At 38.4% G+C, this 20,443-nt stretch overlaps 1 protein-coding gene across 2 annotated transcripts in view; it reads right to left on the minus strand.

Annotated features, from left to right (window-relative positions):
- Positions 1 to 581: 581 nt before the first annotated feature.
- Positions 582 to 20,443, minus strand: part of ostf1 (osteoclast stimulating factor 1) — a 33,559-nt gene continuing 13,697 nt past the window's right edge. For both annotated transcript variants that reach the window (XM_007899377.2, XM_042333726.1), the window contains exons 7-10: positions 16,088 to 16,137; positions 11,682 to 11,760; positions 9,257 to 9,355; positions 582 to 2,805 (exon numbers count right to left, since the gene is read on the minus strand). In XM_007899377.2, the coding sequence (XP_007897568.1) occupies positions 2,747 to 2,805; positions 9,257 to 9,355; positions 11,682 to 11,760; positions 16,088 to 16,137 (287 nt within the window). In that variant the 3' untranslated portion in view covers positions 582 to 2,746. The remainder of the gene's footprint in view (positions 2,806 to 9,256; positions 9,356 to 11,681; positions 11,761 to 16,087; positions 16,138 to 20,443) is intronic.

The raw sequence follows: 20,443 nt of genomic DNA on the forward strand, positions 1-20,443 counted from the left end.
CTGGAAGATACGATGGGTCAAATGGCCTTCTTCTGTGCTGTAAATTTCTATGGTCCTACAGAGTAAAGTTACAACTAAAATTAAAAAGGCAGAAATTAGGAGACAACAGGGCAAGCAGAAGTGTTTATACTAAAATAGGTTTGGTCAGTACTGCTCCAGTGATACAGAACTATGTTAACAAAACACAAGAGAGCCCCGTCTCCCCCCTCTCTATTAGTCCTTAAAAGCCTCTCTCCCCCCCCACCCCAACATGCCCCGGTTCTAACGAAGGGTCGTGGACCCAAAACGTTGACTCACTTTCCTTTCTCCATAGATGGTGCCTGACCTGCTGAGTGTTCCCAGAAATATTAACTATGTTAATGTGCTTTAACCCCAAACGCCCTGAAATTGTATCTTCCTCACAGTCTTAACCATATGGCAGGGCCTTGTACTGTGGATTGTTACCACTGAAAATCAACTTTCAACTGGGTTATCAGATGAACCACATCATTTCTTGATGAATTTACTGACCTTTACGTGTGCCTTTTAGATACTTCAAACTGTATTGATTATTTGTATTGTATATGACAAGAAAACACACGTGATTTACAAAAAAGTTTATTATTCCAAGAAGGGTATGAAGAACAGCTCTGGGGTTCCATACATTCCTTAAATTAGTATTCATTATTCAAAATGCACAGAAAAAAATCAGACAGAAATTTGACAGAAAAAGTAATTTCAAAAGCTGCAAAGGACATTTAGTATGCAAATATATATATATTTTAGAAGTTATTCATCTTTCCAAAAATATTAGTTACACTGCAGCAATAATTTACAGAGTTGCATTATCAAATGCATTGGTCAAGCAGAAGTGAAAGTTCAGAGTATGAACAATTTTCCCAAATTCAACTACTTTTGCAGCAGTTAAGATCATGAATTGATAATTTTTCTGTTGTTCTTAATCTAGATAAATGATACAAACTTAGCAGTTCCACTGATTTGATTAAATGGCATGTTAATTTAAGTAAAAAAAATGTTTATTGCATGATTTAATCATTGGAACTCAAAGTTGATATGCACTATATTTTTTAAATTCTCAGCCCACGTAGTGAAGCTAAGAAGATTGCATGCTTCAAATCTTTGCTGGGCATTTGGAGAGAGCTTACCTGCAGTAGTTAGAGAGAAACTAGCAGAGGTTTGGTAGCATATCATGTGGCCTACTCTCTTCATTGAAAAATGGCCAGAGTGAGGAGAGGGGAAGACGACATGAACTATTTTCAAATAGAGGGTGTGGAGGAGGGGGACATTTTTAAAAATAATAACTTCTTAAAAAACATGAAATAGCAAAGCTTGTGACTTGTGCTGCTACAGTGGATGTCTAGCATGGCCAGCAAGAGAAAGGCCAGACAGGCACATCATTCAAAATTCAGACTATTACCATGAGCTCAGTTTACTTGCTGATCTCCACATATGCAAATGTGAGCACTTCACAGTTCAAGATATTTGAGGATTTGCTTGACTACCTTACTGTGAACAAAAACTTGTTGTGAAATAACTACTTAATGGGACTAAGAATGGCAATGTGACCCAGTCAATTAAAAGAAACAATTTTTCCTCATTTTTAATCAGGTATTTTGGTTTCTGCTATAAAGGTGTTTGGTCAGAATGTACAGTAAAATCCCAGTCAATCCAAAGGTAAATAAACCCTAATAATTCACTGTCCACTAATTTGAGAATCCTCTCAGCTCAGATCAAGTACTCAAGCAACTTCAAGACCAAACCCTCTGATACTAAATTCTCACCTAGTCTGTATCCAGTAAGAAAGTTCTCTCAGGACTTCAATTCTTTACAGTAGGTTGCATGAGTAGTAACACTTCCACAAGGCACCCAAACATGATAGAATTAAGGCAGTACAAAAACGGTTTGTATATCTCATTGTCACGTTGTTGTGATTCGTAAATTTTGCATCATACTGGAACATGATGGATCCCGTTGCCTGAAAGATTCAGTTCATAATAACTTTGTAAAAGTTCTGTTACATAAATAATCAAGAAGTTTATGCGACTTGCCACTGAGACGACAAAGTCGTTTGGGCTTGGAGGACAATAAATGTTCACTTTGGTTTGTCTCGTTAGCTAAACGAGGACCGAGCTCAGACTGCATGGCAATGACTGTACAAACCCCGGAAAGAGTGAAATGCAGACTCCCATAACAGATTGCTCAAATACTGTATATTGAAACACCAGCTTTGGTGGAAAAGAGATTTTTTATAAAATTATTCTTAAACACTGTAGTCAGATTAGAAGCAATTTATTGTGATTGCCCGATTGCATATATTACACTTGGAAGTGTCCTCCAGTCAGATTATTTCCAGTAATGGAGATAATTTTTTGTTTAAAAAAGAAACAAATTCAAGTTACCCAGCTTGACAGGTTTCAATTTTATGATAGGCAGTTTTAAAAGTTGAAAGTATGCTTTCAACTGATCCAATTGGCATCAACTTAATATAATACAAAGCATATTTTTCAATTGTAAGATTGCAAGGCCAAACAACACATTTTTATTTATGTTTGGTCACCATAAACAGTGAAACAGAAACCAGATACACAACAAATAAATGCCAAGGTTCTGGACTATCACAATCCTGCAATGCATTAGTGAAATGCATAAATATTCTTTTACAGTTAAAGGACACTTCAAGCAAAATGGAGATAAAAAAATCCAGGGGAATGTTGTCATTACATTTTTTTGCAAAAAGATAGACAACTTAGTCTGAGTCTTCATCGTCAAGGTATTCCTCTGCATTACTTGCAGTCCTTATGATTTCTGAAATGAAAACAAGAATCATTTTAAATTGCAGGCTCACAGATGCAGATGCTCATAGTACATGTGGAGTCCTAGTGGTTAGAGGCCTCACCTCGCAAGCGAGAGAACATAAAGAATGCTAGACAAAAAAAGATCAAGGTCCATCTAGTTCGCCTTCCGCCTTCCTGGCAGTTGCATACACATATGTCCTGAGCTACCTATGTATGTACTACGTCCCATAACATTATTTCCTAAAAGAAAACTATCTAATCTGTGTTTGAAAGAACAAAACTTCCTGCTTCAACTATCTCCCTCGGGAGTCTGTTCGACAGCTTCACTATACGCTCACTAAAACAGTGTTTGTGTAGATCTGTTCTGAATTTACCCCCTTCAATTGCAGGCCGTGTCCTCTGGTTTTACTAATAAAAGGACCTGGGTTTGTTCCCGGCAGGGTGAAATGTTAGGCAAGTTTCCTTACTCCACACGCCTGTGTTTACCTGGCAGCAAGTAGGAACCTATTCCGAGTGGGGGGGGGGAGAGAAGGGGTAATCCCTTTAAAAAAATAAATTAATTAATAATAATTTGGTCGTTCAATCCATGACTGTTTGTGGGACACTGCTGTGCGCAATTGGCTGCCACATTTCACCGACACAATATACAGTCAATTCACTTAACAGTATATTCTGTGAAGTGCTTTGAGACGTCTCAAGGACGTGATAAGGTGCTTTATCAAATTCAAGGATTATTCTTATTCTTATGTGAATTGAAAAGTTGGAGCATAAAAGGACACTTCCCTCTGGTAAAGGAAGGCAAAACATGGAAACATCATCTGAAAATTAGAATGCAGTGCCTCAGGATACAGATAAATAGATTTTGATGTTTAAAAGGTAAACAGAGACTTGAGAAGTGGGATATGGTGGAGAAATGGCAAAACAGGCTCGATGAATTAAATGGCCTTCTCTTCCTCCTAGATTTCTACAATATAAGGCACTATATGAAATAGAAATATTATAGGATCCACTAGGAATGATGAAAACGACAGTTTATTTTGTTAAATCAACAGTAAATCTGAACTACAAGCATAGAAGATGATACAATAATAATAATCCTTGCATTTGATGCAGAGCCTTTCACGTCTTCTAGACATCTCAGAGTACATCACATAATATACTATAAAGTGAATTGACTGTATATTTGTGGGTGAAATGCAGCAGTCAATTGTGTACAGCAGTGTCCCACAAACAGTCGTGGATTGAGTTACCAAATTATTATTTTTTTTTAATTAAGGCAGTTCAGGTGGTTGCATTTCTGATGAATGACATGAGTCTAGACTCAAAATCCTTTAAAGTCACTTTTGAAGCTCAAACCAGGCTCCCAGTGCTATCCAAAGCATGTCACACTTTAACACGACTTTGCCTATCACAGTCGTCTTTTAATTTACTGCAATAGCCAAAATCATGTTTTGGGGAATTTCGGCTTGTTCCTCCATGCTTAAAAGCTTAGAAGTAATTTTAAACAGAAATTAGGCTTAGATTTTATGCTCAAAAATATGCATAGAATCTTACAGCACAGGAGGAGGCTATTCGGCCCATCGTGTCTGTGCCAGCTCTTTGAAAAGAGCATCCAAATCAACCCCACTCCCTCCCCATAGCCCTGCAAACTTGTTGTCCTCAAATAATCATCTACTTCTCTCTCAAAAGTTGTTGTCGAATCGGATTCTACCACACTTTCAGGCAACGTATTCCAGATCCGAACAACTCGCTCTGTGAAACAATTTCTCCTCACCTCACCTGTTTCTTTTAACAACTATTTTAAATCGGTGACCTCGGGTTACAGGCACTGCGGGAACTGGTCTGCGGGCCATAGTTTGGCCAGAATTTATCAAAACTGCACTAAGCTGGGAGTGGGCCAAGGGGTAAAAAAAACAGCCGAAAGGAGAGCAGTCAAAGAGGAAGGTCTCGAGTTTCAGAGGATGGGGACAGACATATACTGATCAAAATCTGAAACTGCAATTGTTTTTCCAGACAAATACTGACAGAAAAGTGCATTACTTTTTACTTTAAAAAAGTACAACATGCCTGCCATGCTAATTTTACAGAGCCTTTTAAAAGAAGAAAATTTCCTTTACTCACAATAAAGCGGACTATGAAAATACCATTGCAAACTTTAACGATACCAAAATTTGAGAGTGCTGTAAAATACACAGGAGTTTTACAAATTATGCAATGTGGTCAAAATGGTTGTTTTCATTTGGAATGATTAATTACACCATCAATTTATTGAGTCTATAAAATCAATCCCGCACAAAATAAATTAGAAATCCAAATGGTTTGAAATGCAAGGCACAGCACTGTGTGAAAGATCAGGTGCACTGAGAAATTAACTCAAATTGATTTCTGTTAATGTACGCCTAGAGCAAAGAAGGCCTTTCATATTCGTTAAGTATACAACCTGCCTGGATTTGGGGGGAAGAAATTGGTAAACATCAATTTTTTTTACGTAATGTTTCACAATCCGACACAAATACATTTTCATTGGTTAAAAATTGTTTTCATATGATGTCCAAAGGACAAGAATTGAGAAAAAAATGTTAATTAAAACACAAGTAGAGCCCTAGAAACAGCATGCAGTGGGTTCAACAGATGTCTGAAGCATGCACGTTTTATATAGGCAATAAATGTGGATAAAGTATTACGAATGATTTGTCCTCCATGTGCAAAAATTGTTAAAAAAAATCCAACGAAAGTCAGAAAACGTAAAAGCCAATTTTTACGAGCCTTACATATTGCCAGATTCTGGTGCCTGAAGGAAAACGACATGAGGTGTGTGACAAAAGGAAACTACCAAACAAAGACATGATGGCTTTTTAAAAAAAGTACAGATGCTAAACATGACAGATGTAAATATTTTATGATTGAAAAAGAACTGACAGTTTTTAAAGTCAGTTTTTTTCAAAAATGAATGAAACAGCTTTGTGCTTTTCCACTTTGGAGCTATTCTGGTCCTCAGAATTTTCACTGGAAAATTGAAATAACATTTTTGCACCGCAGCCAAAAATACATTAATAATTTAGTTTGTTTTTGATGAGACAGAGGCAAAATGTTTCTCAAACAAATTTCAATTCCACCCCTCTACCCCACTTCTTTAATAAAATATTTATTTTCTTCTTTGCACTGTGACATGTACTCTTTTCCAGGTGAGAGGATGCTCATGGTATCAGTCCTCAATCCTCTGCGAGCATTAATCTCTTTCACCATGCTTTTAGTCAATAACCTCAAATTTCCCATCCTTCTTTTCTCCTCACATGATCGTCCCCATAGTCTTTGTGATGCACTTTGAGAAGTTTGAAAGATGTAGTGTAAGTGCAATGTATAAGTCCACTGGGAAACATTGCACAAGAAGCTCCCAAAAGAAGAACAACCCCAATTTTCCCTCCCATGTTGCAGAAAAAAAAGTAACCTTGATACAATATCTTTCTCTCGATGAAATGGCCAACAGGAAATGAGAACATAGTCAAAACTTCCTTCTGCTGTTTAACACAGGCTAAACCTGAACCAGTACTGATGGTGAAGTGATGAACTCTTTATATCCAAAACAGATCCAAGAATAGAACAAGCTATGGAACATCATGGACAATAACAATACCCAAAGCAGATATGGGACTAATGAAAAAAAACACTACTTCATAGTGCAACTTAAGTGTTTTCCTATGCTGTGCCGTTTCTCAATCGACAAAAACCTTTGAACAAGCCTAATGATTCTGCAACTTCTCAGTGACTTCCACTATGTTTGAAAATTATTCCTATAAACCACAATGTAGATAAGAGTTATGCAGAGAACACAAGAGATTTATTGGTCAGGGGTTTAAAATACTTTCACAGACAAAGCACTAGACACATGATCAGAACTGATAGTCTGGTCTGTACTCTGTACTTAAACACTGGCGAAAAGATGGTGTTGAGTGCTTCAATTATATCAAATTCATTTAAATTAATTTCCCATTGTTAATGTACAACACCATGTGGTACATGGATTCATAGAACGAGATTGTCACAAGTGTTAAAATACATTTAAAAGGACCACAAATTTAAAAATTACATTAATTTCCTCGTGGGAGAAAGCACGAGAACTCCAGAACTCTGCAGCTCTGGTTTGCCCCATGTCCTCCGCCTGCCCACCATCCGCGGTTGGGCCTTCAGCCCTTCTGCCCCCACCCTAAGGAACTCCATCCCACAGTCCCTTCACCTCGCTCCCTTGCCTCCTTCATCTCAAAACCCTCCGCTTCACCAAGATTACATTTGTGCAAAGAGCATACGTGATTTCTCCTGGGCAATATCCCTCCCTCATTTAAATCTTCTAAAATACCAGACTAAATTTGGGTCATTCATTCATTATAATGCTTTTAGTGGTATGTTGCTGGTGCAGATTGGCTGCCACTTAGGCCAACACAACAGTTATTGTGCTTCAAATTAGCTAGTAGTGTGAAACACAGAGATATTCTGACGTGACAAGGTGCTAGAACAAATAATCTTTACATTTGACAATGATATAATAGATATAAATAATAATAAATTTGGTCACTTCAATCCACGACTGTTTGTGGGACACTGCTGTTCGCAATTGGCCACAAAATATACAGTCAATTCACTTTACAGTATATTCTGTGAAGTGCTTTGAGACTCCTCGAAGACATGATAAGGCGCTATATCAAATGCAAGGATTATTATTTACGATATAATGCTTTTCCCATCATGAGGACGTCCCAAAGTGCTTCATAGGATTTACTGTGAAGTGTAGTTACAGTGTAATTTGTAGACAAACACAGTAGCCAATTTGCACACAATTGCATGAACAGCCATGAAATGAACAATTTTAACTAGGAGATTATTAGCCGGATCACTGAGAGAAATTCAATTCTCTTTTGAAATAGTACCGTAGGATCTTTAACAACCACTTAGAAGGCTAGCCAAGATCCTGGTTTAACATCCCATCTGAATGATAGCACCTCTGACATGAAGCACTCCCCCAGCACTGTACTTGAGTCAGCCAAGCCTGGGTAAGTTCAAGGTCACAAAATGCATTAGAGTAGAAACAAAAATGATAGAATCAAACATACTGCATTAAAGAATGATCAAAACCTCCAACAAGGCTAAACCTGCCTCAAGCATCCACAAAACAATCGTTTCCAATGCAGTTTAAAATATTAAAAGCCAATACATGTCAAAGTTTAATTCCAAAATAATCTGCTTCTAACCCAACACTTAAAAGAAAAATGGATAAAACATTTGAAGAACAATTGAAAAAGACTGGGGGAGAGAGGAGGGAATTGGGATTTTAGTATTTTGCCCAGTGGACCAGCTGGTACCAGTTTAGTTTGATAGACCAAATGTCCTCCTATGATGCACTTCGGTGATAAAGCACCACTGTTCAGGACAAAACAATTCTGCGAAATGGTTCTGTACTGCAGTGTTGTCTGGATGCAATCATTATTACAGTCTGAACAATGCTGCTTCCAGAATACAGCAGTCTAGAGTTCCAGACTAGCTGCTTCTTGACAGCGCCAACCTTTCCAAAGCATACAAAAAATAAAGTATAATTCAACTTAACAAAACATTTCTATTACACGGTAGTTACTGATCTCCCAAACAGTTAATTCACAAACATTTGCTGACAGCACCTTTCTCTGACAATAACCATTGCATTGCCTACATTAGTCTAGAGACACAATGAGTCATCCTTCCAATCAAATTAAAAGCTGTAAATATTTAATATAGGAAACATATCTACCCAACATTTATTCTTCATTTTAAAGCACTATAAAAATCCAGTGCTTAAGTCATGAATGCTATTGTGACTCATAAGCTTGAGGCCTTGCTGAAAGTTGATTTCTACACCAACATGTACTAGTTCTGCGTGCAGTGAGTTTCTCCTTGATGTAAGCATTGTCCTGCCTTTCCTCTCCTGTTACCCCTCTTCACTCAACACACAAAACAGAAAGAAATAGAGGTTCAGAATCAGAGCAACGTTGGAACAAGATACAACCACTATAATTTCTGCAACACAAAGGGAATAGCTTACCAGAATCCTTGCTAAATAAAAAGTCCTGCTGCTGCAGCAACTGAACTTGTGCCCAGGAATGCATTATTTAAATCTTTGCAAATTAAAAATCCTACAACTATCCAATCACACATATGGTCTACAACTACTAAAGCAAACTAAAGAGGATTGATAACTATTTACACAACAAATCCCAGGCGAGCGAGTTCAGATGTCCAATTTGAAGACAGAATTATCACAATAAGACAATGACATTTCGGAACAGAGTCAACTTTTCATCTATACACAAGAACTGCAAATATGAAAATTCGAGTGTGACAGAGGCACCTCATGTGTGTCCAGAGTGACTTGCTACACTCCCAGTAGTCCAAGTTGATGTTTTAAGCAGTCAGTACATCTAACTTCTAGTACTTACGTGACGTGGATTTCTGTTTAAGGAGAAAGGCACATTGTGCATTAGTTGCCATAGCGAAGGCCAGTTTTTTTTCATTGTTTAGCACGTCTGTTCTGCAACCTAGGGCAAGAAGAAAATTTTTACAATTGCCAGATTTGATAGCAGAAAACAGTACTTAATATACAGTCAAAAAACATTTTGCATTTTATTTCCCATCATTATAATGCAAATGTAAAATGTTAATGGTAATTTTCTGCGATGCTCTCTGCATTTCGGTAAAATAAATGTTTCTGACTACAAATCTATTTGGGTAAATCACATCATTTATTTACACTAATGTGTTTATCAATAAACCTTACTTAACACAAGGAAATTTGTTTTAAAATTTACATTTTTTGGTTCAAAGAAATATAGCTAAACTCGCACAAGTTGTATCAGTCGGGATAATAACATTTAATACGACTTATGCGAAGTGCAAGTTACAGGCAAACTCCCATAAGTTATATCAGTTAACTTAATAAAACTTTCGCAAAGTTAAGTTTCTCTTTTACGTTGCCACAATTGTGCTTTCAGAGCCAGTGCCTTAAAAAAATTACCACAGATGTCCACTTGACATTCTTAAGCTTTCTTAAGTTGACCTTCTATTACACAGACATCCATTTGACATTCTTAAGCAAAGAATAAGTAGAGTACCTCAAGATATCTTTGGGCTTTTATAATATAGAGCACCATGATAACAGGTTATGACCTTGTTTCCCTCACTTTAGTGTTTCAAATGCAGTAATGCGCATGCGATACTTCATCAATGCAGTTGGTAATACAGTAGCAATAATTCGAGTTAGGATCCGATTTGCGTAGGATGTGGGATTATTTGAGACCAAGAAACCAATATGACGTAACTGTTTATTCGACTTGTAATTTAGAACTAGTACAAAGTTTTTTTTTCCATATTTACGTATACGATTTTCATGAGTTGACTTGTATTTAAGCATGATTCACTTTTGCCTAAACAGAACATCTACTCAAATGGCACCTTAAAAGGAAAAATTAGCCTGTTCAATACAACACTCCAATTAACAAGATATCTCCACTTCAAGCTATCATTAGCACAATGACCTTTTACTGAACAGCACTTTAATCCATTATCAAAAAGCACTTACCTTGTTAGAAGTGCACAAATGAGCATATATTGACTAAATTAAGCATATGAAAGAGATCAGTTTGTAGAGCACATTGATGTGCTGCCTTTTTTCCTTCCGCTTTCATCCATTTTAAGAAACATAATTTCCTGATATTCCATCCAGAATAGGCAATGACATTTAAATGTCAGGCAAGATTTTTTCACAATTAAGTAAGTACTGTACTCCTAATTACAACTTTTAGCTGCTGCCATACATTTCTAATGTTATCTTCCAGAAATAAACAGAGAAGTTTCCTCATAATCGTTTGCTAATGCTTCATTTACCGGAGCAGCAATCGCATTCGAAGAAAATAAAATAGCTTTGGCATTGCTTCAGCACTGCACTCAGTATCTGCTGGACCCTGATTTTCCATAGCAACACAGAGAGGGGCCGTTGAAAACAGTGGGTAAGACAACAATACAACATTGTGTGAAAGCGCTATGTGTGTCATAAACTGGGCACTGAGACTTAAAATGCATTCCAGGGTGTGTGTGTGTGTGAGTGGGGGGGAGAGAAAGAAGGGATGGCGGACTAGTCACAATCAGAAACTTCAGTTATATTACTTTCATTAGAGAAAAAAAATCAGAACGCATACAACAGAATACAATTCATAATGCAAAAAAAATCAACAGGAATATTCCAATTCAAGTCTATAAAATTGGATTAATCCATACCACACGATGGACTCTCTTCACCAGTTATGTTTATAATTAGGTTCTGAGCTAGTATGTAATTTCAGTAGCTGAAATTGAGACAAAAGTAATTCTGGCCCCCTACATCTCTCAAACCATATCAAATTCCCTTAAATTTCATATATTAACAGACAGCTTTGTCCATTTACAAACATTTCATCACAATCAATTATTGTACATCTGAGAGGGATTCATCTTTAATCCGATAGCATCTTCCTCTCAGATTTTACATACTTATTAACATGTACCACTTTCACATTATGAGCTTGCCTGTCAAGTCAAGCTAGTTTCCACTGACAACTTGGAATGAAATTCACTCGATTTACACAGCAACAAATTACCCTTAGAATATCATTGGTCAAGTGTGAGATGATGCCGAATGCATCCCGCATGCCCCCAAAATATAGAATTTGCCTGCTCCTCACAATATAATTTACAGAGCACCATTCACTTCCAAGTGAAGCTGAGCGAGAAAAATAAGTGTGGACATCAGGATTAATTTTGGGCAGGAGACAAGGATAAACAAGCAAAGTACCATCAGAAGATTCTGCAGGATTTTCCAATGAGTCTTACCTTTAGCAAGCAGCAGCTCTACAATATCTGCATATCCTTTCCACGCAGCAGCATGCAAGGCAGTGTCCCCCAGTTTATTCTGGTGAACAGAAGGGAACAACATTAACACCATCACGTACATTCTTTACCCTCCTGAACACATCATTGCTTGGATTGGTGGGATTATGATATCTCACCAATGCGCCAAGTAATTTTGCTGTCATTTGAAAGGTTGGGAAATCTTAAGGGGGGTGAACGTACAGAGAGATCTGGGTGTTCAAGTAAGCGAATCATTAAAGGTAGCGGGGCAGGTAGATAAGGCAGTAAAAAAGGCATTTGGTGTACTGAGCTTTATTAGTAGGGGCATAGAGTATAAGAGTAGGGGGTTATGGTTAATCTATACAAAACACTGGTTAGGCCTCAGCTGGAGTACTGCGTCCAGTTCTGGGCACCTTACTTCAGGAAGGACATTAAGGCACTGGAAAGGGTGCAGAGGAGATTCACGAGAATGATACCAGGAATGGGGAACCTTAGCTATGAGGACAGGCTGGAAAAGTTAGGACTTTTCCCATTGGAGCAGAGGTTACGCGGGGACCTGACAGAGGTCTTCAAGATCATGAAAGGTTTCGACAGGTGAGATAAGGAAAAGCTGTTTCCGCTGGTAGGTGTGTCTGTGACCCATGGTCACAGTCTTAAGATATCTACCAAAAGAAGCAGAGGGGAGGTTAGAAGAATTTTTTTCACTCAGCGAGTTGTTCGAATTTGGAATGTTCTGCCTGAAAGGGCAGTGAAGTCCGATTCGATAACAGCTTTTAAGAGAGAACTGGATAGGTATCTGGGGAAGACAGGTTTGCAGGGTTATGGGGAGAAAGCTGGTGATTGCGGTTAGTGAAAGTGACTTGCTCTGTCAAAGAGCCGGCACAGACTCAATGGGTCGAATGGCCTCCTTCTGTGCTGTAACATTCTATGAATCTATGAAAGCATATGGTTTTGTACATTTGGACTTTGTTTCAGAAATAAAAAGCAAATAGCTAGCTAGTAGCGAGTGCGCGCATAGTGCATTACTCCAATGGTTCCATTGCCCTTAAATCACTCATTTTAAATCAGCTTTCTCAACCAACGATTCATTCTGCTGGTTAGAGCAATTTCTCTTCATGAAAGTATTCAAGTATTGGCGGTCACTATGAATCATTTCCTGTGAAAAGCACATCCTTCATTTTATTTGAAGATGAATGTCAAGTCACTAAAGGCAGCCTCAGTTACACATTAAATTTAGGCCTGAATTCCACTCTTTAAACAGGATATATTGTGTCCAATTCTGGTCTCTACACTATAAGGATATAGCAACAATGGAAAGAGTACCTCTTAGGTTTACAAGAATGATAAGTTACTGCTATCAGGATAGATTGGATAGGTTAGGTATTTTTTCGCTAGAAGAGAGTTTAAGGGAGGATCCAACAGAAGCATTTCAAATTGTAAAGGGGTTCGATAAGGTTAACATAAATAAGCTGTTTTCACTGGTTGAGGCATCCATAACTAGGGGACACAGGTATAAGAGAGGGTCTAGGGGATCTAAAAGAGGATTTGGGAGGAATAACTTCACGTTCAAGGTAGTGAGATTGTGTAACTCGTGTCTGAAGCAGAGGTTGAATCAGATAGTGTTGATGTATTCAGGTAGAAGCTAGACTTTCACTTGAGGGAGAGGGGAATAGTAGGGTGTGAGAAGGACCAAGGAATGGGTGAAGACTCATGTAAATACGTACACACTGGCATGGACTGGTTGGGTCGAATGGCCTGTTTACGTGCTATACATTTTTGTCATCTTTGTAATCCACATTCACACCCTTTCCAACTTTCTCCCCTGGTCAGACTCCAGTCACTTTTCTTCCACAATCTAAATCCTGCAATCCCCTCCCCACCAATGTCCGTATTTGCATTGCCTACAAAATGTCTGCTCCCCCTCTAACAAAGCTCTTACTATCCACCATCTCATCCTGAATGAATACATCAATATTCACGGCCTCATGGAAACCTGGCTGTCCCCTGGTGATCCTGTCCCCCTCCCCGCATGGTTATACATCCCCCCTCCACCCCCATCCCAACTGATACGGCAGCAGGCTGGACTTCATTTCCCAAGCTTCTCTCAGTCTATTCCTCCTATTCCTCTGGCTCCTTCCCCTCTGAGCTCTTCACTCTGTATTATCCTTCAAAATCCTCCTCGTCTACTGCTCCCCCACCCCAAAGAATACATCTAGCTCCTTCCTCTCAGACATCTCTTCTCATCCCTCTGCTTCTGTCCTGAAAGCCTACACATAATGGGCAACTTAAACCTTAACCTTAACTCCCACTAACCCATCTCCTCTGATTTCACTGCCCCCCTCACCTCCCTCAACTTCACCTTCCACATAAACTCCCCAAACCACAATACTGGCCACTCCCTGGACCTGGTCATTACCCATGGGCTTAACATCTCTGATCTGTCCACCATGGACCAGCCATCTCTGAACACATCCTCATCATTCTCGCCTCTTGCATCCACCTGCCCTCCACTATTTTGTTTCCCCTAGAAAAAGCTCTCCCCCAGTCCCTTACAATTGCCCTCTCATCCTCGGACCTTCTCCGCTCTGGCTTTATACTTGCTGATTATACTTATACTCAATCTTGATGCAGCTATCCAGCTTCTAAACAATCATCTCTCCTCAACTTTCAATTCCACTGCCCCCCTAAAATCCAGGACACCCTCTCCCTCGGTATAACAGCATCCTACGCTCCCTTGAATTGTGGAGTCCTGTAGCTTAGCGGTTAGAGCACTTGCTCGCAAGCAAGAGACCTGGGTTTGAGTCCCAGTGGGGCAAAATGTTGGGCAAGTTTCTTTACTCCACACATCTCTGTATACCTAGCAGTAAGTAGGAACCCGGTTGTTAGTCGTTTGGTTTTCCGGGTTAATAATTCCTCAAAAAAAAAACAGCAATAAATTGGTCACTTCAATCCATGACTGTTTGTGGGACACTGCTGTGCTCAATTGCCTGCTGCGTTTCACTCACAAATATACAGTCAATTCACTTTACAGTAAGTTGTGAGAAGCGCTTTGCGATGGCCAGAAGATGTGAAAAGTGCTATATCAAATGCAAGGATTATTATTATTTATTATTAAATCCCAAACCTGAACACTCGAGCACAGCACATGTGATTCAAACATCTTCATACCTATCACCCATCCCAAAACTGCTTTCTATTCCCAGGCCATTCTGGAGGCCAAAAATAATCCCAATGTGCCATTCACCACTCACCACCTCCTCCGCACAACCCCTCGATCATCATATCTAATGCCTTTTTGACCCTGACCACTGAGTGAAGGAAGCTATATAACTGCAAGTTACTTTAATTTTAATCAGTGTGTCAACTCCATTGCTCCTCAAATGATTTAGCTCTGCAGTTTAAAAAATTTCCACTTACAAATTCAAACTATAAGTTAAAAATAGAATTTCTTCATGCTTTCACATTGATGCAATGGAGAGAGGGTAAGGAAATTGTGTAGTTTAACTATAATGGTAATTCCTTCCCTGTTGGACTAAAGTGAATGAAAAGATTTTTTAATCAGGGTTTTTTTAAGATTTAAAAATTTGCCAGTGGAGGTGGGGTGGGGGGGGAGAAGAAAAAAGAAAATTCTGCAGGTAATAAAGGAAAAAAGGGTAGAAGGGTAAACTGATCACAACAGGCACAACCACCTTAAAAATAAATAATGCATTTTTATGTCAACGTCACAGAAAGCGTGAAGTAAATGTCCAGCATCAGAATAGAGTCCAAGTAGAGGCATGAGTGCAAGTAGAGGCATGAAATGGGAAGAGAACAGTAGCTTGGTCTGTGCTGCAATAACTGGATTTGCAATACAGAAGTAAAGCAAACAATTTTGTTCACAAATGTTCTCTAACTTAACCCTTAATATGTAACAAGAGCCTCACCAGACAATCTTGGAAACTAAAATGCATAATTAAAAATAGCTCTAACTAGATATAATAGAATATAGTGCAGCATTATAACTGAACGTCAATGAATTATGTAAGTGAAGGGCTGGTTTCATCATGTCGACCTGGTTCCCTTTTCTTTAACTTTGTTTTGTATGTTATTAAGTTGAGAAATGGAACCCCAGGAAGATGCTGTGAGCTGCCTGTGAGCATTTACCAGTGAAACAAAAAGATATTTCAGGATTTCAGAGAACCATAGAAAGGTGGATATTTGGCCCATTGTGTCTGTGCTGGCTCTTTTAAGTCCTATTTATCTGTGCTTTACTCATACCCTTATAGTTTACTCCTCTTTAGGCATTTCTAGGCTCCTTGCAGAAAATATGCAGCAATAGTTCATTTAATTTATTTGTTTGCTTCTTACATTTCAGAAACAGAGACCACTAGTCTGATGCCAAGTCTTACCTGTTGATTTAACTCAATATTTGGTTGGGAAAGCAAAATTTTCACTATTTCTGCAAAGAGGGAAAAAAAACAAGATAGTCAAGCATTGATTAATGAACATGAAAATACACCGCAATAGAGTTTTTTAAAAAAAAATACTATTGTAACACAATTTCTTAGTAATTATTTTTGGCAATATTTACTGGAATACGACCAGAATTACACACACACACACAACATGGAGTGAATTAAGGCAAAACTAATTTATTGCATATTGGCAGCCTTAGAACTAGAAGTGAAAGCTGTATTTGGATGAAAAAAGCAGCATGATAGTTATCAGCATGCCAGTTAAACAGGAACTACAAACAGAGCAAAAGAACAGTGAACGAGCAGAAGAAAATGTGAAGAGCCCCTAGAAAACAAAATGTACAATATTGCTACAAATCTAGAGAAACGTTTGCTATTTTTGTCAATAAGTCACATAAACATATCTTCTCAAATTCGGGAGAGAGTTGGGTCTCAGAACTATATGTTGCTGCATCAAAGTTAAAAGTAGTGCTTTTATGCATCATTACAGCACACATTAAGTGCTCTGAAAGACCTAATGTTACATCTCAAAGCATGTTGCTTTGACTATATGTAGGCTTCTCACAAAAAGTCATTCTTTGGCACACATTTCATCAGTTGAAAATATTCAAAAAGTTAAACACATCAAAAGTTATAAAATTATTTACATAAAGTTCATATTATATATAAATAAATAACATTATTATTCATGCAACATTATTTATATAACAGTCAATGAACTGCCATACATCTATTTCAGTATAAATAGGCCAAAAACAAACTATAGGTTAAGCGGTATCTGCCTCACGTATTGAAAGCTATAGAAAGCAGTTAGAATTTTGTAGTGTTCTGGACGAGTGAATTAACCCGACTGAGTAAATCATAAGATCAAATCTGATTAGAATAATAAATATTAATTTCGAATGTTGCTGCTTGGCGATGTTCCTTCAGTGTTTAGCCAGGCTCATGCATTGAGCACTCTAAGCCAAAAGGAGCCTTACACCCTGACATTGATAGCACGTTTCCAGATTTATTGTTTAAGACATTTAAAGGCTTATTTTACTCAAGGGCTGTACTACCCTCAATCCAAAGCAGTTTCTTAGTAAGCATTAAAATAAAAACAAGCATAGCAGTTAGTGCGCTCGCCTCGCAACCGAGGGGTCCTGGGTTTGATTCCCAGACATGGAAGTTTCTTTACTCCACACGTCTCTGTTTACCTAGCTGTAAATAGGATTGTTAGTCCATTGGAGGAGTTTAAGAATCCCTCAAAAAATATCTGGTCACTCAATCCACGACTGCTCGTGGGACACTGCTGTGTACAATTGGCTGTTGTGTTTCGCCAACAAAATACAGTTAATTCACCTTACAGTTTATCCTGTGAAACACCTTGAAATGTCTCGATGACAATGATAAGGCACTATATCAAATACAAGGATTCTTATTATCTTCAATGATCAGTGCATTTGGACCAGCTGATACTGATCTCAATGGAACATAAAACGTGCTCCAAAGGTAAACCTACATGATTAGGACCTGCAAACTTGAGTGTAAAATTATCTATTGGTGTTAAGTCATATCTTTCCTGCACTAATGTAAGTTCCCCTAATCTCTGTATATCACCACAGCAAAATGAATAACATGAAGGTAAATAAAGCTGCTCAAACGTGGTTCTGATAAGCTCAGGACATAGTTTTAAAATCAAGTCTCCAATAGAGTTCTGAGATGAGAAGATTTTCCACACTAACATGTCAGCTAACTCCTTCAAAGCAAAAACTGCGATAACTGCTTGAGAACCATATTGACGGCTAGACTGAAGAAAACAAATGCTGCACGGCACACTATCAAATTAGTGATGCTAGGACAAGGTCTAACAACAAATTACATTTGCATAGAGCCTTTCACGTCTGGAGGATGTCTCAAGGTGCTGGACTGCCAGGGATCCACACCTGAGTTGGTGGTTGGGATCAGGAGGGATGGAGGGCAAGAAGGGTAGGCATAGGAGGGTGACCAAAGGCACAATCGAAGGAGGGTCTTGAGATGGGTCTTGAAGGAGGCAAGGGAGGGGGCAGGGCAGAGAGACTGTGGGATGGAGCTCCAGAGGATAGGGGCAGAGTGGGGGCAGAAAGACTGAAGACTCGCCCGCCAATGGTGCACTTTCTGGGCAATCGGAAAGTGGAATATGGAGGTAAAAGGAAGAGAAAGCAGACCAGAGAGAGTGGAGATATAGGATTGATAAATTTTCCGGAATCTTTGCGATTAGCTTAGGGCATCAACAACAAAATTACATTTGTATAGCGCCTTCCACATCGGGAGAACATCTTAATCTTGATACAGAACTTTTCCCCCTCAGGAAATGGAATGATAGGATAGTCTCCATGTGAGTTGAGGCAAGTTCAATGGCTGTCGTTTAATTTCAAGACTAAGAAACACAGAGTGAGAAATTAGTTGACCCCACCATGCTTTTACTAAACAGAGATCAACGGGAATGGTTGTCAGCCTAACTCATTCAGTGGCAATTTTGCTACCACTCAGCATCTGGGGAGTTGGAAAGTTGTGGGTTCAAGCCCCACGTCGGGATTTAGAACCCACATAGACTTGGCTGATATTCCAATGCAGTCCAGAGGGTGTGCTGCATTGTAAGAGATATCATCCTTCAGATCAGTATTAAAATTGAGGTCCCGCCTGCCAATTCAAGTGCACATTAAGGATCCCGTTTCTCTTTTTGAAAAGAGGAGTTTCTCCTGGTGTCCTGGCCAACAATCCCCAAATAAAATTGGTCATTCCATTCTTGGCTATTTGTGGGGTATTGCAGTGTACAAATTGGCGTCGTTCACAAAACACAGTCACTTTGTTTTCAGTCTACTCTGTGAAGCACTTTGAGACACCCTGCCTATGTGAGACATGCTATACCAAATGTAAGGATTATTATTAATTACTTATGGTTTAGACTTAAATCGCTAAACCAGTTGTGGTCAACCTGTAGCCTACAGGTCAGAAGTGGCCCACGGGGTTGATAGAAGCAGCTCCCTGAACATTCTCACGCGTCTAAGTGAATCCATGTTCGATCGGTAATCTATTTTCAGTTTTTTTTTCTTGAATATTTCTTGATTTATGGCACAAATCAGGAAATATTCTATCAAGAAAATTTATTTCCGCACCATTGGTCTAAAGTCAATATACTGAGACATTTGCCTTTTACTAGATTTAAAATTATCTGCCAGGTCCGATTGTACAGGATATAATGTGTGTACTAGTACAAAGCTCTTGATTCTGTGTCATTCTGATCCATTATAAAACTCCATCCAGCCCAGTAGAGCACTTCGTCTGTTCCATCCCTCATGACATGCATACATTTTACAGCACAGATTCTATCAGCACGGCAGTTAAGTACTTTATTTCTGCACACAACTAAGCTTACTGATTCAAAAATGTCAATGAAGTACTTCCAACTAAATTAACTGTAACTAAATTAATTAACGACTGCTATTCAAAGCAATTTTTTCAAGTCTTCAGTTGAGCTTCCATACATTAGAAGAGGTGCTTAACGTGTTCTGAAAAATAAACACTGCTGAAAATCTCCCCTAGATTTAGTCTTCCCTTCAAGAATAAACCCGTGGGAGACTGACTGCCTTTTAACATATATTTACACAGACGGAAGCAAAACTGCATTAACTCCAGTGCTAGTTTTTAATGTTATTAAAGTGCTCTTCATTTAACTGACTCCTTAGTGAGATTAGCAATGTCCCTTTGAAAGTTCTTATGCTGCCCAATGTACTTTCCATCAGCTTTCATGAAATCATGTAGAAGCAAAGTTCAATTTGACCAGGTTGTAAAGTCATAGATGTCATTTCCTGCAATGCAATGGTGACAGCATCCATTGCAACCTTACAAGCCAAAAGTCAGCCATATTTGAGGAATAAACAAATCAGAAAAAAGGTTTTAAAAAAATGCGTTGATATTACTGGTTGAAAATTTTAAAGACTAAAAATTGAAAAGCAACAACCATAATTTTAATGTATATAAAGAATGACATAACATAACATTTTGAAAATAGGTGTGCAATTGTAACAACCCTAAAATTGATACAACATCTATCATATTGGGAGGACGTCTCAAAATGGATCACAAGATCCACTGAAAATTCATTTTTGTAGACAAGCATTTACAAAATGAAGGATTATTCATTCAAAGTTTGATCTGACTATTGGAGAAGAATGAGGTCAGAAGCCTTTCTTAGTCATTTAACTGGTTAGCTTCCCTTACTCCCTTTTTATTCAAGCATCAAGTGTTAACACTACAGCAGCGCAGTGC

Source organism: Callorhinchus milii, unplaced genomic scaffold, assembly GCF_018977255.1.
Source record: "Callorhinchus milii isolate IMCB2004 unplaced genomic scaffold, IMCB_Cmil_1.0 Scaffold1, whole genome shotgun sequence".
In the NCBI taxonomy this organism is placed as follows: Eukaryota; Metazoa; Chordata; class Chondrichthyes; order Chimaeriformes; family Callorhinchidae; genus Callorhinchus; species Callorhinchus milii.